The sequence below is a fragment of the Equus przewalskii genome, chromosome 3, assembly GCF_037783145.1.
Source record: "Equus przewalskii isolate Varuska chromosome 3, EquPr2, whole genome shotgun sequence".
Lineage (NCBI taxonomy): Eukaryota > Metazoa > Chordata > Mammalia > Perissodactyla > Equidae > Equus > Equus przewalskii.
In genome coordinates, this window is record NC_091833.1 from 60,966,277 (window position 1) to 60,982,556 (window position 16,280).

Here is a 16,280-nt window from a genome sequence, read left to right on the forward strand (position 1 = left end):
TGGCAAGCCACAGGCAACAAGCATTCCCATTTTTATAGATCCAACGGAGTAAATGAATTAGATAAATGAAAATACAGTAAAATATAAACGAAATTTCTCAAGTAGCTCTTAGTGAGCCAAAACTCCCAGATATTCAACAAATTATATGTGTAGAAGAAAGGCTTATGAATCTTCAAATGCCTGAGGTGAACCACAGTGAATGCTGGCTCTGGTCCCTCCAAGACACCCACAATTGGCTGAAATAAGGGGAGCTGGAATTCCAGAGCACGTTTGGTCTCTGATTCTCTCTCAGTGGGTTCCAGGAGTTCAGAGCAGGCTTCTCTGTCCCGCCCCCAGGCACACCTGACACCCCTCCACGTGCACGCTGTCGGCTCCTACCTGCCTTGCTTACTCCCAAAGGGGGAGGGAAAGGAACAGTCAGGTGCAACCCAGCAGGGGGAGCGGGTGAGCTGGCCCGAGGGCAGCCCGAATTGGTCCCAGAGTGTGGGTGTGGGTGTGGGGTAATTTGGGTGGGAACATCGTGGAGGCTCCCACGACGAAGTCCCGCGCCTCGTTGGTGGGGTGTGTGCAGAAAGAGCAGGGATAAATAGGAGGCTCCCTCCGCCCAGCGACACTCTCGGACCAGCCGCCCGCTGGCCCTGGGTGTTTGGCTGCCCTGGAGCCAGGGTGCCAGCCTGAGTAGTTTCGTTTCCTGCTGGCTCCGGGATTAGTTTCCAGGCACCCCCTCGGGCGCCCGTGGCCGGGGAAGGGGGCGCAGGAGGAGGTGGGAGACTCGTCGAGGGGCTGCCCGGCCCCGCAGCGTGGGGTTGATGGACCGGGCCGCCCCGGGCAGCAGCGCCAGCTCCCTGCCGCTGCTCCTGGCCCTCGCCCTGGGTAAGTGGCCGCTCCGGGCACGGGAGCCCCAGGAGGAAAGTCTGGGGTGGAGTCGCAGGGAGGGCGAACCTTGATCCGCGCTGGCAGTTGGACCCGAGGGCGCACGGGGGCTGGCAAGGGCGGGTCGGAGAACTTGGACGACGGGGAGAGCGCCAGGTTAAGGATCCGGCAATTGGGCACCTGGGGCTGCACCTGTCGGGGCTGCACCTGACTGTCCCCGGGCGCGTGGGACGGCTGGAGGGCGGAAGGGCCCCGCGGGCCCCGCTGCTGGGGCTGCCGACGCGGGAGCAGAGCCGGCGGGTGAGGAGCGGTGGGAGGGAAACCCACCAGAGGAAGAGCCTGGGAGGCTGGACGGGAAGGCTGTCCCGGGGGAGGAGGAGGAACGGCAGCTCCCCGGCGTAAGACGCAGGCCGCGAGCGCCCAGAGAGGTGGAGTGCCGGGAGTGCGTGCCCCGCGTCTCAGCCAGAGCCAAGAGGGGGCCGACCCCCGGAGAGACGGGAGGGGGCTGTGGCCTGGGAGTGCATTATTACACCGATTTCTTGCTGAGGCAGGTGGGAGGAGCTGGAGGAGAAAAAAAGACAACTTCTGAGACCTGAATCTCCTGTGGCTGATAGGAAAGGAAAGGAAAACGACGTATTTTCCTTAGGGCACTATGGATGAAATACATAGATGCTTTACTTGGAATATATCATTTCCTGGTTTAAGGAGAAATTGCAGAGCAGTGGGAACTTTTCTTCTCTTCGAAGGTAAAATCTGGGTTGTTAGGTTAGGGACCACTGGGCGGAGTCACCTGGTGTGAGGGAAAGTGGCCAGAGGAAGGAGCGCAGGATGCCTGGAATCCATTAGAGGCTGTCCTCACCACCTGGGGGGTCAGTTCGGTCGGAGAGAGTGCTGGAACTTCAGGTGCTGGGGACAGTTAATGCAGCTGGAAGCAAGGCTGCCCCTGCCCTCCAGGGCAGGAAGGGAGCAGGAAGACAGCTAGGTGGGAAAATCCGTCTACTTCAAGGCGTTCCGTCTGCATCATGGTCATTGTGAAGGGGTGAAGGGAAGTGAGACCAACAAGATTTTGTCGTCTCAGCTGGGGTGGTGGGTGGGGACACCGGGGCTTGGGACATTAATGTGGGAGGAGGAGAGTCTCCACAGCTGAAGTGTCTACAGCTTCAAGTCTGGGAAGGGCTAGGATTTCTCTTACGGAGCAGAAAAGAGCTGGAATCTAAATGGAAACTCTCATTTGGCTGTGCTCTTGGAGTAAGACAGGTGGCTAAAAAGGTGTTGTGACCTTGGTTGGCAGTGGATTAGACTGAAGAGCATGGGTAGAAAGAAGGGACTGACTTAACCAATCATGCAGAAGGAGAAGTCAGGGACAGTTTAGTGGTGGAGTGATGTGGAGCCTGGCGAAGAGCAATGGGTCTGAGAGTTAGGCCCCCAAACAGAACTGATGCTTTTGCCAGTAGTCCCCCCTTATCTGCAAGTTCACTTTCTACAGTCAACTGCCATTTTAACTGGGAAATTCCAGAAATAAACAATTCATAAGTTTTAAATTGCACCGTGTTCTGAGTAGCATGATGACATCTTGTGCTGTCTCGCTCTGTCCCACTGGGGACATGAATCATCCCTTTGTCCATCATATCCACTGTACATGCTACCCCCCGGTTAGTCACTTAGTAGCCATCTTGGTTATCAGATCGACCATCGTGGTATGGCAGCACTTGTGTTCAAGTAACCCTTGTTTTACTTAGTAATGGCTCCAAAGCCCAAGAGTAGTGATGCTGGCAATTCAGATATACCAAAGACAAGCCGTAAAGTGCTTCCTTTAACTGAAAAGGTGAAAGTTCTCAACATAATAAATAAAATCGTGTAGTGAGGTTGCTAAGATCTACAGTAACTTTACTACAATATATTGTGACAATTCTAGTTTATTTTATTATTGTTAATCTCTTAGTGTGCCTAATTTATAAATTAAACTTTATCATAGGTATGTATAAATAGGAAAAAGCTTAGTATATGTAGGGTTCAGTACTAGGGTTCAGTACTGTGTGAGGTTTCAGGCATCCACTGGGGGTTTTGGAGCACCCTGCAGATAAGGGGGGCTACTGTAGTGGATGATGGTGGGATTCTTTTCCTCCACCTTCTCTGGACGGTCCAAGCATCACAGTATTTATTGAAATTCTACTACAGGCCACAGGATGGTGGAGTATATGGGAAAGGTGGTGGGAAGAAGGCTCAAGAAATGCCTAAGATGTGATTCCTGCCCTTAAAAGATGTTATGTTGAATTTGGAAATGCAAGACATAAAACAATAAAAGAAAAATTCATGAAACCAGACAAGGGAGAGCTCCACAGTGAGGGAGGGAGTAGTGGACAAAGCCGCCTGAGGGCATGAGTGGGTGCCTTGAAGCTGGGGGAGGATTCGAAGTAGTGGGGAAGAGAAGCTGATGATAGACAAGGGAAAAAACATTTAGTAAAGGGTTGGTGATGGGAATAAGATTGCTTTACTAGAGAGACAAGCAGTCAGCCTGCCCAAAAGTAGAATCTATGACAGGCAGATACATTATGAAGAGCCAAAAAAGCCAGATTAAAATATTTGGACGTGAATCAATGAACAGTTACAGCCCATCATAGGTCTTGAATATGGAGATGGATATAATGCAAACGATGATTTAAGGAGGTAAATCTGGCAGTGGGGTGCTATTTGGGAGGAGGTGAGGGGGGCTGTGGGCCAGAGGACCTGACTGTCTCATAGGTGTGATCCAGGCAGAGCTAATTCCGGCCTAGATGAGGGTGAAGTGCCAGCAGAGATGTTATGGTGGAAATGATTATTCCAGGTCAATGGACAGTCTTCCCTCTTTACTATCACACAGTGCTTTATTTTTTTTCTCAAAACTTGTCAAAAGGCAGAAATGAAAAAAACAAAACTCTAATCCAAGGCTATTGCACACCCAGGGTAACTGAAATGTACAACTGCCCTGTGGGATGTTTGGCCTGGGGAACTGAACTCAGTCTCTAGATGCCCTTAAAGCTCCACTCCTTGCAAAATGCCAAAGGATGTAATTTGCTGGCATCAATGTTTTCATAAAGTCGTCCTGTTTTTCTCATACGCACTTTACTTTTAAGTCACATTCCTAATTTATCATGTTATTTTATTTACTTTTTGAAAAGAATGTGTTGCAATGAGCTGTGATGCACTAGCATGTGTGTTTGTGTGTGTGTGTCACAGTGGAAAGTGCCTTGAGAACTGGCACTGAGCAGCCACGAGACTGGTTCCAGCTCTGCTATTCTGTGACTCGATGTCTGTAAGTTACAACTTTCTGGGCATTGTTTTTCTCATTTGTAAAATGAAGGGGTTGCTTTAGATGAAACTAAGGTGCTTACCAACCTGACATTCTACTGATCTTTAACCAACATTTCTACTGGGAGATTTAAGAGAAAATCTCTTTACATTAGTATTTGATTTCCAATTACTTTGTAATGGGATTTTTGTTCATGCAAACTTTATCATAACAGAGAGAATCGTGGATGCTTGTTTCTTTGATAAATATGATAAAGGGACAATAACTTTGTTGAAAGTGTCTTTTTTTTTATCTAAAAGAAATTGGATTGTTCCCTTTAATTTTGTTTTTAAATTTCTCTCTCTCTTTGAGTTGCTATATAAAACTAAAGCTAAAATCATAACTGGTTGAAAAAGGAAAAAACATTTCTTTTTTAAAAAACGAGTGAGTTTTAAGGTAAAAAAATGTGTTCCCCTCCTTCTTATAATCTAAAACATTAATACTGGTAAACTGATTTTAAGTCCTGCTTGAGAATGTGAATGTATTCATGATGTCATATCTAGCTTTCAAGTTACAAAGCAGGTAGGTGGCAGTAAGTAAAATTCCCATTGTACATAGGAAGTAACTGAAGCCCCAAATGTGGAAAGATTTGAGGATTTGCCTCTTGAGTTGTACTTTTGGCTTAGAAGAGCATTTGGAGGTTTTTTTTTTTTTTCCTCTTCAAAAATTCCACGTTTTGCAGGCAGCGCTTGCCCATTAACAACTGTTACAAATCAGTTTTTGCTATTGCTCCATTCTCAGTTGTTGTGTGGAAATTCCCAAATCATTCTGGAAGCCCCTAGTAGTGCAGGCATACCTTGCTGTGCCTGTGAAGGTGCCCCTGCTGAAGCTTGGCCTGTCAAGGTCTGTGCTAAAGATGGAGGTGCAGAGGCTCAGAGTACTTAAGTCTGTTCCGGGGACCCAAGCTTCCGGCAGTGGCCCGTCCCTGCTGAGACTGCTCACCCCAGTATGCCTGTGCTCCTAAAGTCTACAGAGAGCCCAAGGGGGAAACCTCATCTTGTTTTTTCTCACCCTTTTATGTGATGTGAATGTCACTAGGAGGTTGGGTCAGGGCACAGTCAGAGGGACAGGCACCAAGCTGGACCCTGAGTCACCCCTCTGATCCATGAACCATGCTTGTCAGCTTCTCCATTTGGATTAGTTCTTCCTAGGAGTTTCCAGACAAGCCAGAATCCAGGCTGCATGCCGTTCAGGCTTAAGCTGTGATCCTGATACACTTCCCAAACTGCTATGACAAACCCCTGGATCCACAAAGAATCCGTAGATAAGCTGGTCAGAACTGCTCCAAAGTAAAATTAAAGAGGAAAGTAATTTGATTAAAAGGGATATGCTTTGTACTGCTAATGACTGCTGGCTTTCCCAGGCATATCTGTATCTTAACAAAGGAATCTTGGTAGCTCAGAAGAATTTCTAATTGCTGGAATTTAGAGAAACTTCTTTAGATGATTGGAGAGAGACGGGGGAGTCAATCTCAATTCACATCGATTAGGCAATAACCTCCTTTGATCATCAGCAAGGCCAAGTCAAATGGCCGTGAAGTACTTTTATTCATTCCTTACATTTTTGGGAGGATATGTAGTATGTTATTTACTTCACCTGTAGACCTGAGGCATTGATTCCAAAGCAGTGACAAAAAGTCTAACGATGTTTATGTTCAGCCTTCTTTCAAAGTACCCTAGCTAGTTGTGTAACAGGATGAGTTACTCATGTAACATTTTCCTCTTTGCAAAATCATGGAAGTATTCGTTCATTTAGTCTCCCTGACTTTTGAGGGGACGCATAAAGAGTGCCTAGCACATAGTGGGAGCTCAAACATATTAGTTAATTGAGTGAATGAATGCAAGTGGCTGTTGGTGACAATGCCCAGTCATTAAAAAGACAGCAGATTCAGTAAAGAAAACACTTCTATTTTTTGTTGGCAAAACACAGTCACAATTCGGAGAAGTTGTAGCAGGACATATCTCTTCATCTTTTTTAACATGGGGCTTGCTGTCAGCAGTGCTAGAGGTTCACAAAAGGACCTTTGTTTTGCAAGTAGCAAGTCTTCTTCTGTTTCTGTGTCCTGCTTTGGGGATTCAGAACTGCTGCATGTCTCTCACATACTTTGTTCAAGGGCAGACCTAATTAGTCAAAATATAGCCTTTAAACAGTTAAAATGAGTGTGTAAACAGGGGAGGGAAGGGCATTGGACTCAGAACATGCTCCAATGGTTCATGAAAGGATGCCCTTTGAAGTCTGTGAGGTGTGAGTTGATTTGCTTTCTTGTTTGATAGAACTTTTTCTAACATACGTGTGTTTCATTAGCTGGAAGTAACAAAGTTGTTATATTTATGGGTTTCTGTTTAGTATTAAATAGAATAAAAACCTTTGGTGAACCCTCACACGGTGAGATAGATTTGCTGTGGAGGCTGACTGTAGTCTGGCTGGTTAGCTTGGCTGGTTAACTTGAGGAATTCCTAACTAATCTAACATTGTATATAAATACATCATAGCCGTGCATTGTGTGGATTTCTTGATGGTTAGATTTAAGCACATGATACACAGACCTCTGTCCTTCATGCTTTGGGATGAGCCATGTGGTCCAGGCCTTTCCAACATGGGAGAGGTCAGCTTCCCCTGCCTCCTGGTGCAGAAAGCCCAGTAGCAAGGCCGGAAAACTGTCATCCGAGCTGAAGGAGGCACTTTTATGAGATCCACACTTGTCTTATTCATGACCACCTTCCCATTGAAATGACATTCTAAGTTTCTGATTCTCAACCGGTCCAACCTCCTAGGTTACTGTGTACTCAGATGTCTGCTTGACCTTAGGTATGGAATTCTAGAGTAATAATTCTTTACATTTTGGGGAACTTTACAATTGAAAAGGCATTTTCATACCATTATCTCATTAAATTTTCACACCAAAAATAATAGGAGGGTGCTTATGTAGCATGCATGCCAGGCACTGTGCTAAGAGCATAATAACTCACTTCATCCACATAACACTATCTACTTAACACATAAGCTAGACATCATTATTATTGTCATTTATGGAGGACAAGATGGAACACAAAGGCGTTAAGTCACTTGTCTGAGGTTCTGGCTTTATGAGCATGAACTATGAGGGTGAGGTGACAGTGTCTGGATCAGAGCAGGTAAATATTTGTTGTTCAATGAGTTATATGGGGGAGACAGGACACTAAGGTGCAGTGCAATGACACGTCATTGCATTTAAGAGGAAAAATCAGCACTGGGACCTAGTTCTTACGACTTATTTAAGAAGCATTTAAGTTCATTCTATCTTTCTCCTAACCTCTTTGCTTTCTCTGCTGCCTACTCATATATCATGCTCTGGCTACACCTCAGATTCTTGGACTCCTGGCTCTTTCTCCTAGCCAGGAAACCCTGCCTGCTCACATCCCAGGCCCATGCAGTTCCAGCTGATAGTGGACAGTTGGTGTTGGTCAACCAATTGTTGTACTTTGGTCTATGCCCAGCGTCACTTTGGCCATCCTTCTCTGACTGTGTCCTTAAACCTGAACCTGTGGGGTGACTCCTGTACTTCCCTGGACTGCTTGCAGCACTATGACACTTAGGGGACACTCAGGGCAGTGGAGGGGGGTGACCTTGCTTTATATTCCCCTTGATTGGGCCTACAAGCCTATTCCTGAGAACAGGTAAAAAGAGCATATCCCAAGGAAGCGTGAGTTGTGGTCAAGAGTGTAGACCTTAAGCCAGACCCTCTAGGCATGACCTTCCTGGTACTGTGATCACCAACTCCTTAATCTTGGGCAAGTCTCTTAGACCCTGTTGGCCTCAGTTTCCTCATCTATAAAATCCACTAGTAATAGAACCAAGGCTATTATCTGGATTAAATGAGTTACTGCATAAAGCACATAAAATGTGCCTGAAACATAGTGAGTTCTGGATAAACATGAGCTATTATAATAGATAACATGAAAGTACAGAAAAATCACTAATTGTGATCAGTATCTTTTAAAAATCATGGATATTTTGATTCTGGGTACTTCCTGACTATAATCAGGGTCTACCAATCAAGGGAAAAACTTTCTCTTGCTTTTATTTCTCAAATTCCTGCTCCCACTGGTTATGAAATAGGCAATAGATAAAAATTCCCCAAACAATTCTATTTTGATTGGCTTTGTTAGAAAGGGACAAATGTTAAAAATAATCCTGCAAAAGCAAAATGCATATCTACTTTCTAAAAATGTCTCTGTGTATTCTTCTTCATCTGCTAATTCTGATCTTAGTTTTATGCGATGAAAAGCTTTGCAGCACATGCCTGGCATTGATACCAAAACCCAGCATCTTAAGGTGAATCAGACTCAAAAGTCAGCCTGCACTAGCAGATAAAACATGAAATATTAAAAGATAATTTTAATATTTTAGGTGATGTCATCAAATTGGGGTTATCTCGTTTATTTGAATTATACAAATAATTACCTTAATTAACAAGAAATAAAACTGTCATTTTGGAAGAATGAATGTTGACACAGTCTCAAAATTTGTTTCTAAATATTCAAAAAAATGGAAAGATAAACAGAAATTATTTCAGAAAAGTTTTCTTTTGACAAAATAATCTTTTACGAGTTTTAATAGCAGACGGCCACACATAAATATTAAGCTGTTCCATAATAGTTGCATTATAACATTGAAAAAGTTACTTAACCTCTCTGTACCTCATTCTCTCTTCTACAGAATGATAGTCATAGTAGTAGTACCTATCATCTAGGGACACAGGATCATTTTGAGGATAAAATGAGATAAAATAAAGAGGAAAAGATTTTGCAGAATAATTGGCAAATAAATGTCCAATATATTATTAAAATTCTCAACTTTGTAGATGTGAAGGTAACTTTTAAATTATTTCATAAGTATTACCTAAAAAGGAGAAATAGAATCATTGTGTTCATTAAGCCAATTAGACTGTAAGTGTTTGTACTTTGATCAAAGGAAATTGCTGTAATATTCACCACTAGGAGCAGGTGAAGGAAAAAAAGCAGGAATCTGCCCCAACACAGCCATGCTTTCAACAGTGCTCTGCACACTAGAACCTTAAAGTGTGAGTTCCACAGTAGCAGAGATTTTTGTCTGTTTTATTCACAGCTATGTTCTCAATGCCCAAAACAGTGCCTGTGCATGGTAGGTGCTGAATAAATATTTGTTAAATGAATGAATCAGAGTGCAGATAGCCCAGGAAGTCTCGCTAGACCAAGAGCTTCTCATTGTGCATCACAAAGATCTCGATGTAAACTTTACAGTTTCAGCACAAGTACGCACATGTATACACTCACACACACATGTGTGCAGGCGTGCGCACACTTTCTTAGCTTCTATAATAAAAAACCAACAATGCTTCATGTTTTCTAGTAACTCTTCATATTCCATCTTTAATGTCTTGGATTTTCTAACAATGACTTGTTTCAGACAGTGTCTCACTGAGATGGCAGTTGTGCCTGGTTTTGCTGAGTAGGCTGACCTGATAGAATGAGATTTGTTCATGAAATTTAGGTATTGACTACCACTATGGACAAAACATGAACTTATCCAAAAGCACAACTCTCTTGCCCATGGCGTGGTGTTGGGTGTGTTGTTGGAAAGCACTGTCTTTATTTCTAGAACCCTTAGTGAGGAAGACATATCTCAAAATTTCTAATAGTATTGCGAAGTGTATCTAACATTAAGGAGAATTGTCTAAGTATAAGTCATTGTCTTTCCAAAAAGAGTTTGTACTATATTGGGTAAAAATGTTCATCACAAATGAACATTGTATAATAGTTCAATATTTAACAAAGTTTGCATTACATAGTACAGACTAAATATGAGAGCAGAGAAGGAGAATTTATTATGAGTTGGAGTGACTGGGGAAAATTCACCAAGGAAATAGGAACTTGAGTTAGTTTTGCTATGACGGTGGTGGAGGAAAATGTGGGAGAAAAATTAGAAGGTGAACGAATTAATGATTACAATTTTTTGTGCAGCAGAGAGTGAGGATACCCAAATGCCTTGAAGAAAGAATTAATTTTATGTAGTATGAGGAAAATATTGGCTGAATAAGGACCTGGTTTCCAGAATGAGGACATTAGTCAGGATCCTGAATTCTTGACACAGTGCCATCTTTGCAGGATTTTGTAGGAATTGGAGCCAGGAGATTTTGTAATTAATATAAATTCATGCTTTTAATTACATGTTAAGACTTTACTTTAAAATATTAGATGGTCTCCTACCTGAGGAACTTGTTTGAATACTTGGAGGTATCCAGACTCCATTTTACCGTGCGCCCTATAGCTGGATGAAGAGTTGGCCTCACCCTTGCTTAATTCCAGATTGGAGGCTGAACGGAGTTGTTTACTTCATGGTTCTATCTTCCTGGTCCCTAACCATGTGCTGCTAGGCTAGGGGGTGGCTCAGAATCCAGAGGTAGCCCCTGGCCCATCTTGAGTAGCAATAGCACCTGGAGAAAGAGACTAATCCAAGAGGACCAACTGAAGAGAATTGACTCACGACCACACAACACTTTGAGAGAGAAAACCAAAAAGGAATGAACTTTATTCTTCTCCCTGAAAACTCCACCTTTTTCTATTGCAGCTTTATTCTCTAACGTTAAGAACGTCATTTTGTCCCTGACTCATGTCAAAGGGCTTCTTTCTTAGGAGTGTAGTAATAATGGATACAGGTAGCTATTGTGGTATTTTTCAGTAGGGGAGTAATACAGGAATGCAGTAGCTTAAATATTGGTTTTAGTGTGCAGAATGGATCAGAAGAAGAGAGACTAATGTAATAAGGCGAAAGTAGAGGAAGTTGTTAACTAGCCCAGAAAGTCTGGACCAAGCAATGGAGAGAAAGGAATAAATTCAATAAATGTTTCTAAGCAGTAATTTATAGGCTATAATGACGTCATGTGAGGGTCAGGAAGGGGAGAGAAGAATGAAAGCCATCTCCAAGACTGCTAACCTGAGAGAGAAAGAGTTTATGGTACCAAATGTGAATGAAAACTGCTTTTTTGGGGGGGATGTGAACTGTTTTGGAGATATTCAAATGTCCCATGAGCACCTGAATATGAAGCATTTGAAATATGGAAGTTGACTTCGAATTAGAGCTGTGGAACCCAAATCTGATTGTTCTCCCAAGGAATGCAAAAAGAACAGGTCATCAGGCCTCTTCCCAGACCCACTAAAGTCTGGTTGCTATGTCCCCAGGAAGCTAAATTTTTAAAGATTTTCCAGGAGAAGAGACAAATTTTTCTTACAGCATAATTGCAAATAATGTATTTAGATACTCTCCCCCTGCTAAAGGTGGAGCTTAATTCCTTGCTCCCTTTGAATATAAGCTGGACTTGGTGACTTGCTTCCAAAGAATAGAGTATGAAAAGGAAAAAAATAGTAACTTTACAGAGCAAAAACCTGGCAAACACTACCTTAACCAAGTGGCTAGGGTTAATATCACCCATGATATCATGTACCCCTCATATGATGTGATAGAGGAACTCTTCTCCTTCAGGGAGTTCATTAACCCATAATGTTATAATATAGTGTTATATTATAATATAATGTTATAATGTAGTATGTATAATATAGTACATAATATAGTGTTCAAAACCTGTAACCCTGGTCCAATCATTATAAAAACATAAGGCAAATCCCAAATTGAAGGACATTCTTTAAAATGCCTACCAGTACTCATTAAATTTGTCAATGGAGTCATAAAAAACAAGGAAAGATGGAGAACCTGTTACAGGTGAAATGAGACTAAGAATCTTGACACAGAAAAAGGATGTTAATGGAAAATTGGTGAAATCAGAATAAAGTCTTAAGTTTAGTCAATAGTAATGTATCAATGTTGATTCTTAGTTTTGATAAATGAACCCATGGCAATGATAATAACATTAGAGGGAAAGGAAGTGGGTAAGGGGTGTACGAGAATACTCCGTACTTTGCAACTTTTCTGTAAATCTAAAATTATTACAAAAGTTTATTACAACAAAAGATTCTACAGGAGAGTCTAATGACTAGCCAGTTTGGACAATCACTTGGCTAGGAGATAGGGCTGAAAATATAAATGAATCACTTAGCTGATTATAATGTCAGGATCTAGCACAGTGCTTAGCACACAATAACTTCTCAGTAAATATTTGTTCAAATACTGAGTGCATGGGTATTTTGTGAGAGTGAATGGCTTTATAAAAAAGGAGCCCGGGGTGAGATTATAGAGATAGAAAGTAGAATGGTGGTTTCTAGAGGCTGGGAGAGGCGGGAATGGGGAGTTGCTGGTTAGTGGGTATAGAATTTCAGTTTTGCACGATGAAAAGAGTTCTGGAGATGGATGGTGGTTATGGTTGTACAATATGAATGTACTTAATACCACTGAACTGTACATTTAAAAATGGTTAGCATAGTAAATTTTACGTTGCGTATATTTTACCACAAGAAAAAAAAATTGAAAAAAGAGAACTGAGAGTAGAGTGTTAGGGGTGTGGGAGTCAGAAAAAGTGCTGGCAGAGTTGAGTGAAAAGGGAAGGATAAGTTAGGAAGCCAAGATCGGGAGTGGATTCTGCATGGGAGATTTGGGAAGGGCAACCATATCAAATATGGCGGAGACGGAGGAGGCAGAGGCTCGAGAACAGGCCACCGGTGAGTGAGCTATGAGGAAATCACTGGTGCTTTTGAAAGACCAGAGACAGGAGGTTAGTGGTAACTGAAGAAGCCAAGGACACACACACACACATACACACACACATGACTGAGAGGATAGAAGTTGGAATAGTGGGTAGAATAGAGAAAGTTTTGGTTTATTGAGGTCCAACTTCAAATACTGCAGTTGAAACGTTATCTCAAAGATCTCTTCTGTTTAGTTGAGAGGGCATTAACTTGGATTAATGAGCTAAAATTCCAGGAAGACAGCTCTCATCTTAATTTAGGAAGAGTTTTCTTCCAAGTAGAGCTGGCTTGGGATGTGGTGAGCTTCCCATACCTGGATGTGTTTGTTGTCTGGCTGGCTCTTACAGGGAGTTGTGTAGAGGTAATTCCCAGGTGAGGCAGGAAGTGGATCAAGTGACCAGCAAGGGTTCTCATGTCTCTAAGAGCACAGGATATGTTACTGCACTTTGGGAATGCTTTGGAGGTTGGTAGATAGAGTTTCAAACTAAGAAATTGTCAGTGGATTTCTCTTGGAAGAAAAGTAAAGGCAGGCCGCTTGTAGACCTGGGAAACCAATGGCAAAGGATTTTGAAAAAGAAAACTACTTGAATTTTTCCCCTCAAAACTGGATTCAGAGGCTATGCCTTCTCATGAACCTCACCTTGGGATATAGTACTAATCCTATGCCCCAGGCTCAGTTTTTGCCTTAAAGACTGCATTCTTTATATTTTACTATCTATTAGGGTAATAGTTATCAACTGGGACCCTACTGTGAAGGGAAAAAACCCCCAGCATAACTCTAACTGATAAATTATATTGACAAAAATTTCAAATATTGTTATTTCAGGAGACACATTTCTAACATTGCCATCCTATGATAGAAAACTTCTGTGAGAAAATTCTTTCATCATTTTTAGGTAAATGACAACTATCCTGTAATGGAGGGTAAGAAGAATGATTGGAAGGGTGATTTAGATGCAAGATGAAACTACACACAAGAATGATAAGCTGTATTTCCATTTGCCTTTCCAGAAGCATAACAAAGGAAATGCACCCCATTCTTTCTTACTGATTTCTGCCCAGCGGCACTTATCACTATTAAATACTTATTGAGTGGTTTTGTAGACAGGTCAGATTCTTTATTGGGAATCTGTCTTTCAGGATGTGGCGAACAGACATTGCAAAGCTTCAACTGGAATTATGTGGTATGACTCTTTCTTAATGTGTCTTATTTTCATAGGTCACACAAGAAAATCAATTGAGTTATTTCACAGTCACACCACACACATCAAGAAGTCCCTTGTTTCTTAATACTTCTTTGTATAATTCTTCACTCCAGCTGGACAGCTTTAGTCATTGTCTCCCAAACATGCTAAGCTCATTTCTGTGTCATTGCCTTTGATCCAGTTTAGTTCCCAACACTTTTTGTGAAAATTTTCCCTACAATTTCTCCAGCTTAACATATTGCCTTTCTTAGGAATGCCAATAGAATTTATTTTCTATATACCTGGCACTTAAACTATGCTGCCTATTTATTTATTTATATTTCTGGTCTCTGCAAATGGTTTTATCAAAAAATATAATAATGGATTAATGTTAAATCAGGTTGGCTTACCCTAACTCATTTTAAGGGCCTAAATTTTGGTGCTTTTTCAGGTTGGGTAAGCATCACTCTGAAATCCTGGATTCTTTTCTTTACCATTATTAAACTTTGTTGACTATTTCCTCGTGGGTCAGAGGCTGTGTTATCGCTGGATTCAGAGGCCAGCTCCACTATTTCTCTTACTTTGCACTTGGATAATCCTCCCTGATAACAAATTTTTCTTTTTCCCTGGTTCCTTTTGCCTCTTCTCTTTAAACTATTATGGAAATTCAGTGAACCCAGAGCTTTTCATTTAAAGTATTACAATGTCTGACTGTCTGGTCTGGCCTTATCATAAAGTAATGGGAATCAAAAAGTCAAGCTTTGACAACTGACGATTTCTAAGAAACTAGGTCTAGGTTATTATGGAGCTCCCATTCAATTTAGTCATTGTTGTTACAGATTTAATAATGATCATGGTGGGGAAAAAAAGAGGTTGATATACTGGCAACACCATTATTATGGTGTTGACAGTTTTCAGATATATGAGTTAGTTTGTGTATGGCAGGTTGTTAAACTACTTCTCTCACTGGGCTTTAAAAATATAAGATTGTGGATTACTTTTATGATTTAAAAGAAGTGTTATCCATTATTCTTAGCCTTTCTTAAACAGGAAGATATTGTTTCTACCTTTTGGAATAGAATTTTACATTGAAGGAGGAAGGAGTTCATATTTTACTTTCCTAATTTTGAATGAACATAAACTATTTGTGAAATCCTCTTATTTTTTCTCTACCCTTATCTCTGCTTCCCCTCCAGGCCCTGAAAATCCAGAAGCCTGTCTTTCAGTTTTATAGAATAGGCAATTCTCTAGGTGGTGTGGCTTGAGAGATCTTGGAAAAACTTCTCATTTTCCTGGAACATGGCTCTCCATGAAATGTCCTGATGCCCCAAATCTTCACTGTATTGGGACGCAAGCATTGTGCACCCCTTTAGAGCCCTTCAGCTACTTCCTTTGTCTCTTGCTCGGCTCCCCACCTACAGCAAATTGCCCCTCTTTTTGGACTTGGCTAGAACAGCATGTTTCCAGGGCATGCCTTCTGGCCTCTCACTCACCAAGAATCCAGAGATGGGGGAAGTTAGCACCCTGGAGGGGGGATTTTTTCCAATTACAAATGGGTGATGAAAGTGATTGGGGCAGGCAAGTTCCTCCTTCATTCTTTCTTCCATGGACTACTTCAAGGCAAAGTTCCTTTTTGAACCCTTTCTGTAGCCCATGTATGAGTGAATATGTCATCTGAGCACATTTCTGTGCCCCAATGTGACTCATCTTGGAGCTGCACCAGCATGATGGGTACACACATTACATTACCCTGTCTCTTTCTGTGCTCCCTTTCCTTTTTTCTCATTCTCATGGCCCAGGGCTTGTACCTCCCAAATAAAGGGCTAACCCCTTAATCTGTATCTCAGGCTCTGCTTTTGAGAAGATCCAGGTTGAAGCACTTGATTGTAGAATATTTCTTTTGAGTTAAGCAATTTTTCTTTTTGCAGGTATGCTTTGAAAGCAAATACATTTAAAAAGGGAAATACATTAAAGAGTGATGCTCTGTTTAGGGCAATGTTAAAGCAGGATGAGGATACTAGTCTATAGGAGGGCAAAAGACAAAAACAACAAAAGATAGAAAAGGAGTTAACAAGAAAAGATGGAGGAGAACACCAATGTCAAACTTCACCTATTTCACAGTTTTTGTCTCAGTCAACCACAACCCACAATCATGTTAAACACCATTTCCACCCTCTAATATTTTTTTTCAACTCCTTGTTAGACGTGGTCTCCTTTTGGGCTTGGAAAATGCTCTGT

The 16,280-nt window shown here is 41.9% G+C and overlaps 1 protein-coding gene across 2 annotated transcripts in view; it reads left to right on the forward strand.

Annotated features, from left to right (window-relative positions):
- Positions 1–372: 372 nt before the first annotated feature.
- Positions 373–16,280, forward strand: part of BTC (betacellulin) — a 44,210-nt gene continuing 28,302 nt past the window's right edge. Inside the window, exon 1 of one of the 2 annotated variants that reach the window (XM_008521955.2) lies at positions 373–873. In XM_008521955.2, coding sequence (XP_008520177.1) covers positions 810–873 — 64 coding nt within the window. In that variant the 5' untranslated portion in view covers positions 373–809. Of the gene's footprint in view, positions 874–1,296; positions 1,620–16,280 lie in introns of those variants that run through there. The other variant, XM_070612777.1, reaches the window with a different exon arrangement.